This window comes from Ammodytes marinus (genome assembly GCF_949987685.1).
Source record: "Ammodytes marinus genome assembly, chromosome: 14".
Taxonomy (NCBI): Eukaryota; Metazoa; Chordata; class Actinopteri; order Uranoscopiformes; family Ammodytidae; genus Ammodytes; species Ammodytes marinus.
Genome location: NC_137218.1, coordinates 19,440,213 through 19,457,104, shown reverse-complemented (window position 1 = coordinate 19,457,104; position 16,892 = coordinate 19,440,213). Strand labels below are relative to the sequence as shown.

The 16,892-nt window shown below is 38.1% G+C and overlaps 1 protein-coding gene across 5 annotated transcripts in view; it reads right to left on the bottom strand.

Annotated features, from left to right (window-relative positions):
• The window catches only part of npas2 (neuronal PAS domain protein 2), a 37,510-nt gene that overhangs the window by 15,648 nt on the left and 4,970 nt on the right, over positions 1–16,892 (bottom strand). For 4 of the 5 annotated variants that reach the window (XM_080040790.1, XM_080040793.1, XM_080040792.1 and 1 more), the window contains exons 1-2: positions 6,558–6,711; positions 632–834 (exon numbers count right to left, since the gene is read on the bottom strand). In XM_080040790.1, coding sequence (XP_079896916.1) covers positions 632–681 — 50 coding nt within the window. In that variant the 5' untranslated portion in view covers positions 682–834; positions 6,558–6,711. Of the gene's footprint in view, positions 1–631; positions 835–6,557; positions 6,712–16,892 lie in introns of those variants that run through there. The other variant, XM_080040791.1, reaches the window with a different exon arrangement.

The window sequence follows — 16,892 nt, the reverse complement described above, 5'->3', positions numbered from 1 at the left end:
TGGATAACCAAGGGCTGACTTTGTTTAAGGAAAAGAAATTGCAAAAACCCTTTTACCCTGTGTACCCTGTTTTTTTAACATCTTTTCTGAATTATCAGATAGCCAAGACATGCCAGTGGCATTGTTCAGGATGACAGATGTTCAATTAAATTGAAAGAGGGAAGAGATGAGTTTAACAAAAGATTTACAGTAAGTAGTCTTCTTTTAAACACTAAACTTTAAAACAGCCACATTTAACTGTTTACAAAAACATTACAAAAAGGAAATTAATACATTTTGAATTTTGCACACTTTTATTGATTAACCAATTATTGACCATTACCGATTAAGGGCTACTACAACCCATAACAGGAAAAAAGCCCAATTATTCCATGGGGAATACTTAATTACACACGTCATGTTATATCTGGACTCATCCAGTCTCCAATGTATGTTTAACTACATTTACATGCAAACAACATATCCAAGCTCGGGTTTCTTTTTACCGTTTACTTGAGGTAATGCAGCATCTTTGTTATGATGAGTAATTTCGAAATGTCGGAATAAATATTTGCACAATATAGATTGTGTAGTTATAAAGTTCTGTATATGGAGCAGAATTATGATCACAGAAACATGTAATGATACTCACTCCCAATCCCTGGATGGACAGGGGCCACCGAAGTCGGAGAGGTTGTCCATACTCACTCCCTTTCCCAACCAGGCCCTTTCTCAAATCTTAAAAGTCCCATCCGCACTGGCCTCGTCTGAACACTCTCTTGGAGGAAAAAAATTAAAACTAGCGCGGACCGCCTGCCCACCGCCTCCTTGACTCCACCAAAGAAACGCCAAGTCCTGTGAAAACAGACAAAACTGATTACAACATCCTGAAAGTGGGCATTTTGCTGAGAATGAATACTGTGTTGCTTGTGTTAACGTGACGTAAGCAGGGATGTTCTTCGGGGAGCTGCGCCAAATAAAATACAGTAACCTCCATTCATCTGTAAAGAATATCTGTACTTTTTTCTTTTTACTTGAATGGGTTTTGCTGGATAACCATTAATAATACAATGTAAAGTGCATTAACAATCCTCAGTTACTACCTGGGTACAGTACTTCATCACCAAAGAAGTGTTTGTGCACAGGAGGAGCTTCCCTGACCTAGAAAAATGTCTGAAGCTGAAACCTCTTTTTGATAACCCAGCATGGAAAAGAGAGTTTGGCAGAGCCATCTCCTTTACGTCTGTATAAGAAAAGCTTTTCCAACATGGAGCAGGCACCTCTATGTTAAACCAAACAACGAAACAAAAACAACTGCATTTAGTTACATATAATAAAGTCTTTATTTATTCTACCTTTCAATATTTTCGTTACCCTAATATGGTTAACAGAACATACATCAAAAAGTCACAAAAACAAAGTCATTTTTTTCCTTAGGAAAACTACACACTACTTTCGTCCCTCACTGTACATTTTATATGATAATATCAAGTACAAGCAAGGTATCATCACACTTGGTGAGTAATGTGGATTCAGGCAGTCGTCAGTGTTTTACTTTTGTGGTCTTGTCTTCATTCCACATGCTCACTGAATGATGTACAGTACACAAGAAGCCTCAGGGGAAACTACTGGTTATTGCCTTTTCCATCACTTTTAATTAAAAGGAGATGTCAAGAGGGGGAAAATGTTAATGGAACATTAAGAGTGATGTGGTACAACTGAGTAATTACCGACTGAAAACATTATAAGTCTCTGTTCAACTAAAAGTCAGTTATGTCCTTTTATAATGAAATGAGTAAATTCTAATACCGAAATGGGGGGATGTCATTATAGGAATTAATGCAACTCCATTCAACTCTTCTTCCTCTACTCTGATAGCCCGCGCAAACTGCATACAACTGTTCTTTAAGCACCAATACAGTTAAGAATCACAGGCCAGACCACTTGCTCACTAAGACTGTGTCACCTCTGAGAAGGCTAGGATAGATTTATACCATATATACAGGTACATATTTCCTACATGTAGCTGTTGGTTATAAATATGGCTCGAACTCAGTCAATACAAACTTTACTCTGAAGAATAAACTGAAATAAACATTTTGGTCACTTCGTAGTTATTCAAGCAAATATATCTACCAATAATCAAATGGAAGACCTGAATTCCTCAGAGACTTACTGTGGCGCAGCAAGTGTTCAAACTATAATACTGAACCCGAAACATAACTTCATTAGCGTCTAAATTTACAGCCAAATTACTGTTCATAACAATGTTACAGCACGAGACCTCTTAACTCCAAAAAAGTACATTCTGTAATGTTAATACAGAAACAAAATGTCGGAGTGGATGTTGACGAGAAACGAGAAAATCCAGTTTCCTATATAATCAATACAAAACGACTGATAGTTTAATTATATATGGCATGAAAATGTCAATTTGTAATGCGCAACTTTAGGCGTGTCAAAAGTCCTTTTCATGCAGCTTTAACGAACACGTCTTGACTCCGCGAGGTGTAAAGGGAAACCTCACATATCAGCCTGCATTCTTTGGATATATTGAGGTTAGACCACACCTCGCAAGGTTAACAGTTCAAAAACACCAGAGTCTAGTTACACCCATGCCCTTTACTGCTTTTAACCAGCAACCTGAACCCATCACATATGTCAGGACACTGAAGTTCAAGTTTAAGACCAAACTGTAGGCATAATGTGAACAGGTTGGAAGACGGACAGAGACTCCTACTCCGACAATAAGTTACTTTCTTACTGCATGTACCCACTGTCAACAGAGGAAATGTAACATTGTATTTCTTTGAAAGCGTGTGTAGGTTTCCTTTTAAAAGTTTAATGGAGGTAAAAGCACCTGCTACCATAATTGAACCTCACACCTCCTCATGTAGCGTGTTGTGGTATATAATGTTGCACCATTTGTATATTCCATTTCACTGTACTCTGCCAATATTAAAAGTTTTCTACAATGAGTTACAATGAATATTCCACTTCAAAAAGGACACCTGAAAAGCCTGAGGCGTTCTCTCTTCATTTGTGCTTCTTTCCCATTTCAAACATACGTATATTTGTGTCGCCCTTTGAACATAACAGTTCTTTCTTATCTTGTTAATAATGAGTTAAAAAATATCGGACAGTGAACAACACCACACGTCATGGCAAACTGGTTGGTTTTGATACCATCAGTAACTTAATGATAATAATGACTTGTATAAGGGTTTCTGTGCACCGACGAGAGACGTTAACCTACATTTCACTGTAGCTGTCAAAGATAAATAATCTGTTTGACATCACTGGATGGGGTGTGACCGCAAGCCTCTTCAGTTTCAGCACGTAAGGATTGCAGATGCAATCATTTTCTGTCAAAATCGCGTCGTAGATAAGAGCAAAGGCAGACGTTTTTACCTTGTGATGCTTAGAATAGTTTTAGCATAGCTGAGTCATATGACAGTGCAGTTTCTCTTATAAGCCCAAAGAAAATAATATGTGTAATAATCGTGCTTACATTTTATTCCACAAATTAGAATTAAGACTTGCACAATGACCTTGCATTTAGATACACAATATATAAATAGGCCTAATTTAACTGGAGGGCTACTATTAGGTTGAGGTTAAATAAATGTGTCAACTAACCGTGAGAGATTTTACCATAACATTTATACCTTGACAGCTATCCCTGAAATGTGGGCATATTAGACCATTATGGCAATTTTTGCATCAATGTGATGAAACTTTATTTGTCTGGTGTTTAATCTGCATACACACTTCTGTGCAGAATAAATTCTCAATTGATTTTCCAAAGTCTGTATCACAATATTATACAATATAAGAGCCATATAGATAGTTCTCTACTCTTTAAAGCAGAAATGGTCAGTAATGTGACTGGGGTCACAGATAATTTCTTGATGTTTCAAAATAGAAACTCTGTGAGCCACAAGCCATGAACGAGTAGCAAAACCATAAAAAAAACAAATCCACTTTAAACCACAAGCAGACTAAAGGAAAAATCTGTAGTGCTTTTAAAGAAAGGCACACTTTAAAGTTAAACCTTAAAAAGCTGTAACAACACCCAACTATACAAGACATGGACATGCTGTATAACAAAAAAAAGTAATAAAAAACATGAGCAACCAATGATCTAGAACAGGGGTTTTCAAAGTGTGAGAGAGTGAGCCCCCCCTCAGAGAACAAATTTCAGCGGAGCCCCCCCCCCCCCAAAAAAAATGATTTTACAAATTTAAACATGTTTTTGAAACATTCTAAACATTTTTGTGCGTTTTTAAACACATTTAATACATTTTAACATCTTAATCCAGTGTTTTAATCCTGCTTCCTTTAAGCATGGATAATACTGACTGAGTGTGCATCGGAGTGAGAAAGATAGGCAGACAGACTTGCCCAAATTATTGACTAGTTAAATGTCATTCACACACCCAGTGTTTTTTCGCTAGTGCCTCCAATGTCCTGCTGGAGGAGAGTAGCAGCCAGTGGAGAACCAGACCCTCCTAGAGGGGTCCGGGGGTATGCCCCCCCGGGAGATTTTTTTTCACCTTTTTAAAGTGAAATGCATGAATCTGGTGCACTTTGAGAGGACAATTAAGAGGCTAAATATGAGGAATTTTGTGTGAACAAATAATTTGGAGACACTGGGTCTGATGAATTAGAAGCTATTGAAGAAGGACACATGGATTTTCCATAAAAATATTAATTTAAAATAAACAAAATGTATGCAGGGTCCTCTGGGTTGGGCTTGGTGCTCTTTTTCTTTAACGAGACCCATTTCTCTGTAATTTACTGAATGCATTTAAATGCAGTGAGGGGAACGAAGCAGAAGAACTTGTGTCCAGCTATGCCGTGATCTTAGTATAAAAAAGAAAAACTAAAAAAAAAAAAAAAAAAAAAAAAAAAATTGTTTTTTTAGTTTTTCTTTTTTTTTACATATTCATCCGCGCCCCCCCTGCCATAACCCCGCCACAGTTTGAAAACCGCTGATCTAGAAAATGCCCCTGACTGAAAGCTCACAATGAAATACATGTTAATCACTTTTTTTTTGTCTGACAGTATTTGTCATGTAATTCCATGTTGGATTAATGAGCAACAATTCATTAAGACGTCAGTTACCATTTCTATTCCTGGAAAATCACAATAAATCCACCAATGTAGTGCTGCTGACAATCAATGTTAACTGGAGAAGACTTTTCCCCATGGATTTATCAGACTCATGTTCACAACAAAAATACTGTGGTATGGTCTCCTGCCAGAGAGCTCACAATGTTTATGCTGCTCTTGTGCTGATAAATGATGTTAAGCTACTTGCTAATCCAAACACATGGTCTGAGGTAGTGGCCGCTTCTGCCTGCTTCTGTAAAGGGCTACACTGCCTGACCACCTCCACCTGCATCTGGTTCTGAGCCCGAGAGCTCAAGCTGTCAGGTAAACATTAACTGGGCCTGGACAAGCTTAGTTTCAGCCACTCTGGAAAGGTTTGTATTAACAGGTAAGGTCTGGTTACTTAAGATTGCATTGCAAAATAACCGGAAATCATATCTGTAGAGATTAGAGAATTACCCTAGAGATCAATGCTTCATCTCTCCATACATTTAAAACAAAAAAACATAACCTCACCAATGTCGGACATAAATACTATAATTATGGTGCTGCCCGAACTCTGGTTATATCAACATGTTAGTCTGTACACAAAATCTATTTAAGTGCTGACGCCATAAGAACATATTGATCAGTGTGTGAAAAAAAGAGGCCCAGTTTTCTGGTAGGCTAAGTAAAGCTCCCTTTAAGTGATAAGGAAACAGGAAGCACTTCTATTGGTCCAACGCCTTCAAATGAAAAACAGTGGGGAGGCCAATGAGTGCACTTAACGCCACTATAACTTTCCAGTATGTACATAGTAGTAAATAAGCAATAATGCCACACATCATCATGCCAGGGTCAAAAAGAGGAAACCACTCTCTCCCAGAAGTAAACAATGCCAAATGCAAATGAAAAAAAATGCCTCATGAACAACAAAACAGTGGGTTACTCAGAGAGAATGTCCAGCAGACTTAAAGCTGACAGGTTGGGTAACATCAGCTGGACCCTAAACCCACTGATAAATTATTCAAGGATTTATCCTCCTGTGACATTTAACATTTTGCTATCTCAGGAGGAGACAATGACGAAAATCCCTTCAATGTTTTCCCGTGTAGCCTATGTCATCAGCACTGGTACGACAGGGCAAAAAATAATAGGTTATTCCAACCTTGTAACCAGGGCACTTGATGATTGTGAGCTGAAAACATGTAAGCAGCATTCAAGAGCGCTGGGTCTATTGCACGTTGGGCAATAGACTCACACTGCATTTGACAGAATTAACCTTTTAGCAAGTCGTGGAAGTCACACAGAAAATTCGATTTTGAAAGGGAGGTAATCGGGCAGTCGAGCCCCTCTACTTTCATTTGGAGAGAGGCCACTCGTGAACTTTGACGCTACAAGCGAGTGTCAACGATATCAAAATTTTTCCTTTGCGGTCGTCTGTCATTGACGCAAAACTGAAAGCTTAAATTAATCTCACGTACCTTGACAACGGGTCTCCAGCAGAAATAAAGATCCAAACTTAACTTTAATCCAACTAGTCATTTTTTCTTTTTAAAACTAAAGCATTGCTAGGCTACTGAGCGCAACTACAGAGAGGTCTGAAAGCGTTAAATTTGCATAACAGCGCCTCTAAGTTAATAACGCGCTGTTATTAATCGTCGGTGAGCTTGTCTGTGGCTTTTTGGCAGCTCTAATTAATCAGAAACGAGGGAAAACAAATGTCCCATTCGTGGTCTTTCCTAGTTGCGGGCTGTGTCCGTGTATTTTCCAGGCACTGTACTCCACATCCTCCGCTGGCAGTGGCTTGTAAACAGGACCGAGTGGCTGAGAGCAGAGAAAGTAGGTCAGCTGGTAGCTCAATACTCGGCTATAACGACGGCAGCAGCATAAGCACTTCGGCTTTGCAGCACAACAGAAAGAAACCTGGAAGGGGCACACTGTAATCTTTAACACGTGCTAAATGCGTAATATCACCCCACTAAATGTCATTTGGGGGACTCCCTTTTTTAAGAGTAGCCTACTAGGTCCTATGTGTTTGCAACGCAGTTCATTCGGACTGTGGGATTGTGAATGGTACGGTCTGAAATTGTAGCCCAATACCACCTGATCATAGAAACATAAGTAGTAGAGTACTATTTATTATAGGCCTATAACACTAGCTCTACATTTTTCCAGAAAGAAAAGAAAATGGAACGGACTGACGCAGGATGAAAAATACACATTAATTGACCAGGGCTTGCCCTTAGGTGCTGTCAGTCAAGTAAGATCTGAAAGCCAATCACAGGAGGAGGTGAGGGTAAACGGAGGTTCCTCCCTGCCAGCAAGACAGAACAGATTAGCCTGTCTGACCCTGTTTATAAGTTTGTAAACCATTTATTTCTGTCTGGGGGGTGGAACAAAACAACCTAGGCAATGCCAACAAAAAGATGACACTCAAGTTCATGGGCAAAAACAAGAAGCTGAAGGCTTTTGTTTTCCCCCTCAAGTACTTCCCGTGGTGCTTCCCCACTTCCTATGTCTTTTTTTTCTTCTTTTCTTTCTTTTTTACAACTGCTTGCCTTTCCCCTCAGCTGAATGTGGGTCAGCAGCCTGCATGACTAATTTCAAGGGGCTCATAATGGACTGGCTCCAAATGTTTTGCTTGAATGTCAAATGATCAAACAAATGGCTAAAGATTCAGACTTCTTACTTTTAAAAACATTTAGACAAGTGAACATTTAACTTAAGTTAATGCGTTTTTGAGATAATGAGCAGGTGAAACCTAAGACTGTAAAACAACCCTATCATTGTTTGATTGTCATAATCATCCTTATGTTGTTATTCATTCCAGCCTTAATCTAATTGTGCAATCTCCATGGAGTCTGCAGAGTATGTCAACATTGTAAACAAATCCAGTTTTACAAGTCAACTATAACCGGTAGCTGATTATAGCAGACATTTGGCAGTGATAAAGGGTCCACAACAGGTGGGTGGAAGATGGCTATTTTGTTATTTTTATGAGAAAGCGGAACGCGATCCTGTGTATCTTTTGCTGATTAAAGAAGAAAATCTGAACAGAATTAAAGTAAATTGCTAAATATCTGTGACCCCAGGCCTTTTCACAGTCAAACTCTTTAAAGTCTAGCGGCCTCTTGAGGAAAACAGAAGGACATTTTCACACTAGCTTACACTAGGACATTTTAAAGATGTAATTGCTGTTTATTGTATATAGACAGTTAAGCAAACTACACTTCAATTAGAACTTAAAGCTACAGTGCGTAACTTGTGTCTCCCCCATGAGGAATTCTGAGGAATTACAACAACAGGTGGCGCATCTACATGAGGTAAGCCTTTGTTGATCCCACATTTTATTCCTTCTGCTGTACGTCCAAACTGCTAAACTGTTTGTAAATAAAGATAATCACACTAAAGGATATCTTCCCTCTGTCTGTCAGACCTCTGACTAGAATGTGAATCTGTGTCAGGGTCTTGAGCCCAAGTCTTAGTGTTTTTGTTACACAATTTTGTTGCTCCTACTTTGATGCTGCAATCTCACATACTATCTTATTAGTGTTCCTTTTTCGATTGTTCTATATTATGGGTCCATGTGGATGTGTTCAATAGCTTTTCCCAACTTCCCTTTTGAAAACAGTCAAAGCCAACCAACCCTTAATATTGTACATTTTATAATTAGAAATCCTCTCCAGACGTCCATGAGCTTGAGACAGAGTTGAATCAATTCTACATTTGCTACATCTGCTTGTCTCAAAGGCCGTCTTCATGTAATGAGTCATGCTTTCCCACAGCTGATTCAGACTGCAGCTGTTGTATAGTAATCAAGATTTCGATGAGCGATCCGGCTTATGATGTGGTATACCAGTATGAGGCCATGTTAACCAGCCTGTGTGACATGGAGCCACAGCACTTTGGCATTTACATTGAAGTGAGAGTAGCCTACTTATCTGTTGTCATTTATTGTTGATAGCTAACTTGAGTAGCAAGTGTCCATGGACCTTTTTTCCGAATATGGCTGTTCCACAACAGGAACAGTTTGAGGCATCACTTGCAACGTCTGACACCACTTGTGAAGTGTGCTTAGTCATGCACTGTGTATATTCAGAATAACGGTAATGGCTGATCAAGTTCTATGTCAACAGATGAAAAAAAAATTACAGTTAATCCGAAAATCATTGTTCCATTACAAAAATCAAACTTCAATTATATTGTGTTGGTGATTCAACACAAAGGCCCGGTCCACACATTTATTTGATTTCTTTCTAAAAATGCTTTTTTCCCTTCTTCATTTGCCAAAACAATTCTTGCATACAACAGTAGTGTTTTAGAATATCTATTCTGAAACATTTCCACCTTGGAATGCTTTTTTTTTTAAACGTTTTCAATTATTTAAAACTACACTTTTCCACTGTTTACATATGGATGGAGGTGAAAATACAGAGAAAATACTTTGTTTTCAAAACAGAGAGAGCTTTTGCCATAAAAGTTAGTAAATGTACAAATATAACCCCCTCCCCCCTTTTACATCTACCCTGTTCCCATCTTCTTAAATCCTTTTGCTTGGTTTGATTTCTTTTTCTTGTTTTTTGTCGATAATATTTGTTGTTACTTCACTAAATAAATCAAACACAAAGAGTGTGAAATCACTTCCATGCATGCATCAGTAAGCCTGTAACTCTTGTCAAACATGTTACTATTAACACTCCAATGTCAGCAGCAACCCAGGGGCTGTTTACACTGTAACGTTTTCAACATAATTCAATTACATGACAACAGCGCTTTGGGGGACTGAAAACGTAAACTTTTGAAACCAAGTTCCAGAGTGGACACAACTCCAGCTTCACAATGTAAATATCTGTGTGCATGTGGAGCGTATTGAAAAACTGCTGTCTAAACGCTGCAGTTTTAAAAACGTAAAGGAAAAACCTTTCTGTTTTTAGCGAGACTGTGGTGGTGCAAACATATCCTCAGTTTTCTCTTTAAGGTAACTGTCCAAAAACTTTGACCTACAACACCCAGGAATCATGCAACACAATGTCAATAAACTGCACACAGCATGCTTGTATTTACCCTTGTGTCTAGTAAGTGATTGCTTCATAACAAAAGTTACCAAAGGGCAGAAAAGTGCAAAAAAGAAAGGTGATTTCAACTTTTCTTCTTTTCTTTTTTTGTGCTGTGCAAAAATGCAGCCCAACATTGACACTTGTAATATGACATAACAAAATAATGTCAGAATAATTTAAATAATGAATGTTTTTTTAATTGAAATTTCAAATTGTACATATTTTCAATAACATACAATATGTACATCATAATCATAATATGGTAATTTGGGTAAAATATCTTAAATATCCTCTTTAAGCAAGAAGGGATTTATAATACTGAAAGGCAGTTCCTGCATTTGACAAAATCTTTATGTTGCAAGTTGAGCCAGACAAGAGTTGTTGCAGTGACAGCCCTGTTTATACAAGATGGCTAGATCGATGTAATTTGAACAAGTTAAAACTTTATTACTTTATTTGTTACTAATCAGTCCTTATTAAATGTTGCCATAGTATCATAAGGAAGGCAACAATGCTAAAGTGATGATTCATATATTATTCTGAACTAAGTTGTTGCTATGCCAGCGACCAACAAGTGTGAGACATCTAAGATTCATAAAGATCTCCCACATTATACTGCATTATTCACCATCCGCCTACATAGAGATTATTTCCGCTCTTTTATGTAGGTCATGCTATTGGATGATGAGATGACATTTAGTGCTCATAAGCGGGCCTCACTACATAATAAATGTTCTACGCTGGGCACTTTACAGCATGTACCTTTGTCTGGACTGCTTGTCTTTATATCAGAGAGAAAAGCTGGCTAATTTGAATAATGACTCGGACATTTAGCCCTATTACATCTGACTTGGCTACATCTGTGATACCGGTATTAATGATGTCATCAGGGCCTCTGCTGAAGCACTGACTGTCATTAATTAGACTGTGGCACTGCTGTTCGCCCTGGGTTCCCATGGTAACAATGTGTGGTGTCTACTTTCCCCCAACCAAGGCAGTTATGTCCATAAAGCCGCTGGTTTCCATTTTCTTCAGGTCTAGGAGATTTTTCATAGACTGCGGAAAACCCATTTATTAGTAGGCCTATGACGAATATTAATAAAATGGCAGGCAGCCTGATTCCTCATTATAACCTACAACCAATAAATATGTACCATAGAGGGGATTCACTGTTGCAGGTAAAAGAAGAATAAGTTCCATGAATCATGGGTGAGAATCTTATAGGCTATATAGCCTAGTAACTGCCGATAATAACTATAAGATAACATATTCAAATGGAAAGACTGACATTGCTGATAAATGATCTTCCCCCAGTATGATAAGAGCATCACTTTAGCAACAGATGTTCTTCCTTTTTTCCTAAGGAAAAACAACTGAAGAAAACACCTTATTACAGGAAATAGTGTTTCACTTTTACATAATCATTCTTCAGTCCATTCTCACTGCTAGCTGCTTTTACATTAAACAATGTTGGGGATGAATAAGGACAGCTTGCACCATGTAATTAGGTATACATTGAGCAGCACTCGCTACCACTTCAGACGTCATTAAACAGCTAAGCATGGAAATTGGAAAAAAAGAAAAATCACAGAGGGGACACTTTGGGACATTTACTTCCATAAACAGCATTTTCTTCCATTGAGTAGCCAGTGGAAAAATGGCACCGGTCGGTGAAGAAATAAATCACCATAACTCTCTCTCCTCAGCAGTGCTTTCCCACGCGCGTTTTCTGTCTCTACCATATAGCAGCTCCACACTAATCCTCCCTGGGCAACAGCTGAACCCTTGCACTCAGTGAGCTCAACCCGCTGGACAATCATGTCACTGTGCAGTTTAACACATCCTCACCTGCTATGCACAAAGGGGAAAAACACATGCCCTTATGCCCCCATGTCCATATGCTTCATAACTTAGTTTACAAAGTGTAACGGCCTGAATGATGTACTTAGACTATATAATTTTTGTGCTGAAATAAACAAGAAAAAAAATATTACTTGATAAAAAATGATTGATCAGTTCATCATTTATTTAAGGAAAAAGATTAGATAATATGTGCTGGCTTTAAAGCCCCTGCAAACCCAAATACACTAAATCCTTCTATCTATGTATTTGCATACATAGTTAGAAACTATCATGATACTTCTGTAAAGAGTTCTTCATATTTATATATCCAAATTAAAGAAATTGTAATTTAAGCTTAATAAACTTTACAGAAATTATGTTACAATGAGGCGGGCTTTGCTCTGGTTCTTATGACACAATAAGTATTTTGAACCAATCACAGCAGTTCTCTGCCCAAACACTCTAAAAAAGAGTGACTGAAAGAGAGCCATGGCGACCGTTTGATATGGCCTGCACCCACTGTCCTGTCAAATGGTCTAGAAAGTAATAAAAAAATGTTTTAACTAAGTTTTATAATATTTATGAACATTTCTTTTAATCAGATTTTTTTAAAGCTTATTGAGACACCATACAGATCATATATTGGTTTTTACTATTTTAGACCAGGTTTCCATAGGCTTTAACTAGGAGTTTCCTCTTCTTCTTCTTCTTCTTCTTCTTCTTCTTCTTCTTCTTCTTCTTCTTCTTCTTCTTCTTCTTCTTCTTCTTCTTCTTCTTCTTCTTCTTCTTCTTCTTCTTCTTCTTCTTCTTCTTCTAATAATAATACTAATACTAATACTACTACTACTACTACTAATAATAATAATAATAATAATAATAATAATAATAATATTAATAATAATAATAATAATAATAATTATTATTATTATTATTATTATTATTATTATTATATGCAGATAAATAGTCCCATGACATGATCATTTTAGTGTGCAATGAGCAAATTTCTGATCAGTCTAACTTCATTTTATGTAAGTTGCTTTCATCTATATTGTTGACTTTTTATGCTTATACATCAGCACTTGTCAATGGTTTTGGTGATACTTCATCAATAGTGCCTTGTACTTACACATTCATTCACCACACAGTACGGCCCCAATGTGGGTGGCCGCATCCTTTCAACCAGAAAGAATCGTTAGAAAACAAACATCCATCGACCAGGTAAATACACTCTCAAGTTTCATCATAATTATATCCTTTCAACATTTTAAAATTAATCACTAAATTATTCCAGGCCTGTATTGTCTGCCGCTGCTCAGGAAAAGATGCAATTACCAAAGGCAGTGTGCGAGCAAATATGTGGGTCACAATTCTAGAGCACGGGTGGTGGAAAGGGCAGTGCAGCTCTTTGTATCGCTGTCTCGAGCTCAGATCGTAGGTTACATCTTTGATTGAAGTCCAGGCTGTGGAAGGGTACTGACTCTTGTGCAACTCCCGCAAAGAAACATTTTGAGCTGATAACCTGAATAGTTCCATCGTTATGAATTGACATGTGAATGTGAATAATCACAACCAGCCACTCTCTTGTGCACAGACTCTGCAGTGAACCTCAGTAGCCTTTTGCAAGCAGTCCATGGAAAAAATTACCATATGTCTCCATTCCTATCTATTGCAATTTCATTTTCCTTGTTATAAAACACCGCTGTCCAAATTTCCAGAGCACACATATCTCTCTTGTTAAATTCAGTTTTTTTCTTTAGAGAGGAGAGTGGCTTGCAATGAAAAGTATTTGTCTCTTTAGGAAAGCTGGTAAACAAACAGTTGAATATTGAATTGCACTTTGACCATCCATTCTGCCTCAATTTTAATCCACCGAAAACAAAAAGCACTTGACTAGATATCTATTTATTTTAATTTTAAGATTTTTTTTTTGGCATTGCTTATGCATGTATTATCTATAGTGCAGAGAGACAGAGATGAAATGGGGCAGAGAGGGGAATGCCATGGAGAGAACCCACTACGGATCGGATTTGAACCAGGTCTGCTGCGCCTGCGAGGACTGAGCCTAACCACTACACCACAAGCGACCCCCAATATTCATTGTTTATTAACATTTTAGTTGTATATATTCTTTGTCTCGCTCGGGCATCTGGTAAACTGAGTTAATACATAATCACAATCGATGCCTGACTTATAAAGTTGGTTCATAACATCTACATTTTTAATGAGAAGAGGCTGGATCATTAGTCGTCTGGAGAAACAATTATAACACTGACACATTAGGCGAGTGTTTGACAGGCTTGGTTAAAGCACAGTGATATGCAGCGCATTTGGATGCTTAAGAAAGACCTCAATCTTTATGAGTGGGATAATTGTGTGCACACGTTATTCAGGATAGCAGCTCATACTAACAGGAGAGGCAGATTGGCATATTGGGTGTAGAAATCCTGCTTTACTTTGATTGTGATTCATGATTCATTCACCTGAAGAGTCCTTGAGTAAACCATTATGTGACCTCTGTCAAAGACCTTGACCTCCGATTCCCAGAACAGAGTTTACTCATTTCCAAAAAGAAGATTTTTTTTATTCTTGTATGCTTTCATGAGATACAAAATAGACCTTGAATCTAAATCACCTGCACATTTAAATGCCAGAGCATCCAGGTTGTAATAGCTGTAAGTCTTAGCTAAATGTAACTAATCCAGGCTTAGAACGTGACTCAATCATAACAGTGGCGGGTGAGCTCTGACACTCCAATTCAGCGTCATTAGCCACAATCTGTTTTTTTCCCCTATTGACATCACAGATTGCTGCTGACCTACTAAATATCAATGAAAGTAGTAATCCACCTGGGAGTGCTTGTTTCCGTCAAGCGTCAGACATGACGTGCTGGTTTAAGGTCTTGTGCTGTGTTGTGTATAGGCTTGGGACAATACGAAAAATGTACTGTCACAATTATCCTTGCCAAAATAATTGCCATTCACGTTTTTATTCAAATAAAATGTTCTAAGAATGGCTCAGAAGCATACTGGAATCTTACATTTTGTTGAAAAGCAAATTTTTTCTGTGCGTCACATATAGGATACATTTTGTCTTTTTTAATTTTTTTTGGCTGAGCACCTAAACATCCCTTTTTGTGAAAACCAATCAAACAAAGAATGTTCAGACACTTTTTTTGTGGGGGATACAATGGGCAAGCCGCAGCTCCCCTTTGAGGCAATTGAAAATAAATCAGGAAATCAATATATGGCGTTACATCAGCGAGCTTCTAGCCAGCATTTAGCAAGTCACTCATGAGGGTATTCATGATTATCCTCATTCACGATTATCCCGACAATGGAAATTCACCACAATCAACCTGTTACCAGTGGGGATTTTTTCACAATCAAATCTTATATCCTCCCATCCCTAGAGTATTACTCTTCCAAAACAAACTCCGTTGTAATGCACTTTTAGCCAACACCCTGAGCTTAAGATCTGAATCACATCTAGGTCACGCACTGGGGCCGGGCCCACACTTATTGTGAAACCATTTATTTTCTCAATCTAAAATACAAAGTGTAGCCACACCCTGATTCTTGGTAGAGACCTTTTGACGTGGAAGGGGGGGGAAAAGGCTGTCATGTGAATAAGCTATGCCAGATAGACAGGATCTCCAAAATAAAGGCATTGAGTCATTGCCAAAAGAAAGAAAGTTATAGTGTGCTGCAGATAATGTAGCACTCAAATAGTGGCTGAATTAATTTCATCAGGTACTTAAATAGCCTACCCTGTAAACCCAAATCCACAAAATCCTTCTATGTTTTTGGGGAGTAGGTTTCATGAGAGTAATCATCTGAGAAGAGTTCGGCATATTTCTCAATCCAAATGAAAGAAATTGTAACATAATAAATAATAAATTGTTTGATACACTTTACAGATATTTGGTTAAGATGATATGGGCTCTGGTGCTTATTACACAATAAGGTTTTTTAACCAATCACGGCAGAGATTATCTGCCCGAACATTCTATAAAAACTATTAATGTTGCCATGGAGACTGTTTGATACGACCACGCCCACACATTCCTGTCAAGCGGTTAGTAAACATCAGATTTTTGAGACAACCACATTTGATATCATATATTGATTTTTACTATTTAAGATCACGTGGCTTCAATAAACCTTGTTTGTGTAGATTAGATGAGATTTTGACTTGTATGAATGACGGTAACTGCCTTAAAGCCACCAGCATAAAAGTGGTGGATCCTAAAGTAGTGCAGCTTCACAGTGTTCATATTCTTATCTATTACGCATGCCACAGCTATAAACAAGGAAATCATATTCACGTAACGTAACAAGTCTCAGAGCTGGAAGAAGGGAGTCTTTATTTTCTTTAAAGCAAAAAAAAAGGTATTTAAAAAATAGCAGCTAAATGTCTTAATCGTGCCCCAGTGGATCTGAGCCTGAAGCTATACTGAGGACAATGACTGTGTGCTTTGGAGCAAGAGATCAGCGGCGGCAGCAAGGACGATGACGTCTGTGGAGGCAGTTACATAACCGGAGTTGAACATTTTGTCTGCCATAGTTACAAGGGTAAAGGGGGTGACATGAATACCAGTCATAGTCTCAACAGGCATGTGCAACATACTGTAGTTCCACTGGTCCAATGAAGTGCAGGGCAGGCATCGCTAAAGGGAGATATGGAGCAAAAAGGAAACGTTTGATGTTAATTATCAGCAAGTCCGTCCCTTTAGGCATCTCGCTTCTCCCCGGGCTTCAGAGAATTCTCAGAGAGAGTACATTTCTCATTACTGGAAATTAACCAACTATTCGAAAAATGTATGACAACAGGAAAGTCGAGCCACAGTCCAGTCGTTTCTTAAGGTTCAGACAAAAGGGAGGGATGACAGACCATAGTGTGAGGAAGTGAGACGTTACT